Source organism: Ochotona princeps, chromosome 9 (genome assembly GCF_030435755.1).
Source record: "Ochotona princeps isolate mOchPri1 chromosome 9, mOchPri1.hap1, whole genome shotgun sequence".
Taxonomy (NCBI): Eukaryota; Metazoa; Chordata; class Mammalia; order Lagomorpha; family Ochotonidae; genus Ochotona; species Ochotona princeps.
Window position 1 is genome coordinate 40,670,500 of NC_080840.1, and position 4,885 is coordinate 40,675,384.

Below are 4,885 nucleotides of genomic sequence, written 5' to 3' on the forward strand. Positions count from 1 at the left end.
CTATAGAAATTGTACTCTTAAATCATTGACATGTTAGGTTAAATGCTGAGTAGTAAAATAAACCTAGTTTTCTCTAGGGACAATTTCCATTGACTGTAGTTGTTCTTTTGTATGGGTTATACTTTGCTATTTCTTTGCCTGACTTACCGGTTTTTGTTGTTGAAAATTGAGCACAGGAAAGAAAAAACCAGAAGAAAATTCAATGAATGTAAAATAGTTTCATGTGGAGCAGCTTTCGATTTGCTGCTCAGAATGTGATCTTAGGGCTGTTTGTGTCAGCATGGATGCAGGTGTTACAGCTGCTGACGTCCCGCAGGACAGGCCGCAGCTGCTCCACTGCCTGCACCATCTACTGAGATTTCCACATCTATCGCCACCCCCTGTGCATTCACTGCAGCCCTGGGGGTTTCCAGTGCAGGAACTGAACCACCCTTTGGTGTTTCCCCTGGACGTGGGGCTGACAGAAACAATCTTGGGCATAGACCGAGCTATGATTGCAGAAATGGAGGGGATGAGCCAGGCCCTGGTGAGGGTGGACACTGTATATTCTGAGAACTTAGTGGAGATCACGGTCTCCAGACCGCCCCGGGTACAGTAGGAGTGTGTGAAAAGCGTTCTTCTGAGCCTGGCATGGTGCCACCATGCGGGGTGAACAAGCTGAGAAAATGAAACACCTCGAGCAATTTTGAAGGTCCACACATGAGGACCATCAGGAGCGTACTTTCGCCTGCAGCTCACTGCTTCACACAGCAGACTTGCTTCCGCTGCTGAGGTGGGAGAGAAGCAGGCTCCGAATCTCTTCATTTTTTTCTCTGTCCCAGTGGACGGCCTTGTCGAGAATGTGCAATTATAGAGTTATTTGAGTAAAGAAATGTAGTTTTTGTCCAAAATATCTTGATTTCAAATATGGAAAATATGAATTCAACTGTCTAAATAATTACCTTAAATGTGACTGTCTAACTATATCAAATAAGAAACCAAAATAGATGAGGCAAAATGAAGATTTATTTATAAGTTGTTTACATGAAATCTGGTTATGCAGATGGACTAAAAGTAAATGAATGGAGAAATACATGTCATGCAAACACTTAATAAAAAGGAAGATGCAATAGCAATTTATCTAGAATGAAAGAAAAGTAATTCATAACACCAAAGTCAATTATCCAACAATACATGATATTTAATGCATACATGTTTTAAAAAAATACAGCTAAATAAGCCAAAACTGATAGATGTGCAGGGAGAAAAAAAACTCCATTGTTGATTAAGACTTCAGAAGTAGAGCAGCTGGGACACAAACCAGCAGCCTTGTGGGATGCCAGCACTGCAGTCAGAAGCGTGGCCCTACTATGCCACTGGTCCTTTTCATACATATGACTTCAGTAACTTTCTGTCAGTAATTTCCAGGTTGGGCAGGCAGAAATTCCATACGTATAGTTGAGCTGAAGAGCACCATCAATCAACCGAAGCAAACTGACATATAAAGAACATTTCCTTCAATGCCAGTAGAATGCACATTGTTTTCCAAGTGCATGGGACATTCATCATAGACCACTGTGATGACAGACTACAGTCTGCATCACGAAGTAACAGATTTCAAAGAATGATAATTACACAATATGTATTTTCACATTATAATGGAATTAAAAAATTACAAGAAAGATAATTGGAAAACTTTAGATATTTTGAAATAGTATACCCCTAAAGAACAGAAAGATCAAAAGGATAATGAGAAAAATAAAACTATATTTTGAATCAACTTCAATGATAATATAGCTGATCAAAATTAAGAAATGTAGGGCCCTGTACAGTAGCCTAGTGGCTAAAATCCTCACTTTGTATGCATGGGGATCACATCTGGGAGCCGATTCTAATCCTGGCAGCCCCGCATCCCATTCAGTTCCCTTCTTGTGACCTGGGAAATCAGTCTAGGACGGACCAAAACCTTGGGACCCTGCACCCACGTGGAAGACCCTGAAGAAGCTCTGGGCTCCTGGCTTTGGATTGGCTCAGCTCTGGCCATTACAGCCTCTTGGGGAGTGAATCAGCAGATGGAAGATTTTCCTCTCTGTCTCCCCTCCTCTTTGTATATCTGACTTTGCAATAAAATAGATGAATCTTTTTTAAAAAATTAAGAAATTTAGAGAACATAGTGCTCCAAAGAAAGCTTATAACGTCAATACATATATTGAAAAAGAATAAAGATCTAAAATATACATTATCTCCCTTAGAAACTGAAGAAGAAAATTAGAACGTAAAGCAAGTAGGAAAAAAGCAATAAAATTGGAGCATATCTAAGTGAAAGTGACGATTGATCATCAGTAGAGAAAATCAATAAAACCAAAAATTATTACTTTGAAATATCAGTGAAATTGATAGTTAAACTAAGAAATAGTAATAATAATAAAAACCAGACAAACAAAGCACAAGTACTAATATAACAAATGAAAGAGAAGCCATTCAGTCTGACAACATGGGCATTAAAAGAACAATACATAGGCCCAGCGGCGTGGCCTAGCGGCTAAAGTCCTCACCTTGAACATGCCAGGATCCCATATGGGCGCCGGTTCTAATCCCAGCAGCTCCACTTCCCATCAGCTCCCTGCTGTGGCCTGGGAAAGCAGTCGAAGAAGGCCTAAAGTCTTGGGACCCTGCACCCACGTGGGAGACCTGGAGGAAGTTCCTGGCTCCTGGCTTCAGATCAGCACAGCACCGGCCGTTGTGGTCACTTGGGGAATGAATCATCGATGGAAGATCTTTGTCTCTATCTCTCCTCCTATCTGTATATCTGACTTTGCAATAAAAATAAAATAAAAATAAAAATCTTAAAAAAAGAACAATACATGAATGTCACAAATGATTATATATTTAAAAAATTGATAACTCAGACAAATAAATCCTTTGATAGGTAAAATTAAACAAAACTCAGAAGAAATATGCGATGTGAGAGATCTAGTTTGTTGGAGAAATTGAATTAACAACTAATAAACTTTAGGAAATGACAACCCCAGCCCCACCTGGTTTCAGTAGTACATTCTATCAAACAATGAAATGAGAAATAATAGTAAATTGCTATTTCCTCTTATAGTAAATAGAAATGGGGTGGGAGAATAACTAGTTTAATGTTAAGAGAATGCTGGCCTCACACAAGGAGTTATTCTATGGACTGGGTGACAGTGATAAAGAAACTACATCAGAAATATTCAAAGAACTCTTGAAGTTCAGTAGTAACAAAACAGCCCAATAAAATCTTATTAGAGTATTTGAACATATGCCTTACCAAAAAAAGATATACAGATGCCAATAACCGTATGAATAGATACCCTAAAGATTATGTCGTTGAGGAATTGCAAATCAGAATAGTAGTAACATGCAGGACACACCTGTTAAAATTATGAAAATCTTATCATGGCACATGCCAGTGAGATGGTAGAACATTGGAAATACTTACTGTTGAATTAATGCAAAATGATATGTCCACTTTAGAAGATTTTTTGAAATTATCTTACTAAGAAATCATATCAGGTTACTGAGAATTCATCCAAATGAATAAAAAAATAAGTTTGCATAATCTGACACAGAAGTTCACATTCATAATTTCCCAAGCTGGAATTAATCAATATGTTAATTAACAGATGACTAGATGGATAAATAAACCACAGTACAGTCATATAATAGCATATCACTTAGTGATAAAAAGAAAATCAAATCAAGGAAAGACATGGAGGAGCTTTAAGTGCAAATTACTAAATGAAAGACACCAGCTTGAAAAGATCAGATTCTGTGTAATTCCATTCAAGTGACATTTTGCAAAAGGCAAAATTAGGGACACAGTAAAACTTTCAGCAGGTGCCGATGTTTAAGGATGAGGGCACAGTGTAGTTTTAGAGAAATGAAATGGTTCTTAGTGGCAAAATCTCTCAGAACCCATAGACTATACCTCACAGAGTAAATTCTGTCAGTTAATGACAATTCACCAATATTGTCCCATTAATTATAACAAATATATCACACCAATACTGTATGTTGACAATAGAGCTAACTGTCAGAAAAAGAGGGAGGATATGGGCTCTCTAATAGCTGCTTAACTTTTCATTAAGCCTGAAATTTCTCTAAAAATATCCATTAATAGAAAACATATATTATAAGACTTTTTAAGAAGATTTATGAATATATGCATGTGTGTATTTGAAATACTGAGTCATAGAGAGAGGGAGGGACAGAAGGAAAGAGATCTTCCCTGTACTAATTCATTCCCCAAATACCTGGAGCAGACAGGGCCTGGCCAGCCTGAAGCCAGGAGCCAAGAGATTTACCCAGGTCTCCCATGGGGTGCAGGGCACAAGGACTCAGGTCATCTTCTGCTGTCTTACCAGGCATGGTAGCAGGGAGTTGAATTAAAAATGGAGCAGCCAGGACTTGAACCAGTACTTGTATGTGTTGCTGGTGTCTTAAGTAGCAGCTTTACATGCTACACTATATTGCCAGCCCTATATAACGTTCTTAAAATCAGATTTCGCCCAGTCCTCAAGTTCTGTCCTTGATTTTTTTTTTTACTTTTCTGAACCATAAATTATCTATTCTTTGTTATGCTTAGTCACTGAAGTATCTGCTTATTTAGCTTAGTCGTCACCTAACAATTAGAAAGTACCTAAAGGCCTTGAACCAGTTAAGTTTCCTACTCTTTAACAGAAGGCTTTGTGCATATGCTTTTTATGTCCTGGTAATACACAGTTTTGCATTAACCTTTACTTCCTAATGGTATAAGGCATCAAAGTCACTTTCAAGTGAGAGATTAGGAACTTTTCAATTCTTCGGTATGTGCACAGCCTTGGACATGTGGGGCTCAGTGCTCATTTATTGCTTGATAGACTGAACGTATTCA

The 4,885-nt window shown here is 38.2% G+C and overlaps 1 protein-coding gene across 1 annotated transcript; it reads left to right on the forward strand.

The window, feature by feature from the left end:
* The first annotated feature begins 280 nt into the window (after positions 1-280).
* On the forward strand, positions 281-598 carry LOC101517801 (oocyte-expressed protein homolog). Its single transcript, XM_012925607.2, has one exon. It carries the CDS (start codon positions 281-283, stop codon positions 596-598), a length of 318 nt encoding a protein of 105 aa, XP_012781061.2.
* The last annotated feature ends 4,287 nt before the right edge of the window (positions 599-4,885 follow it).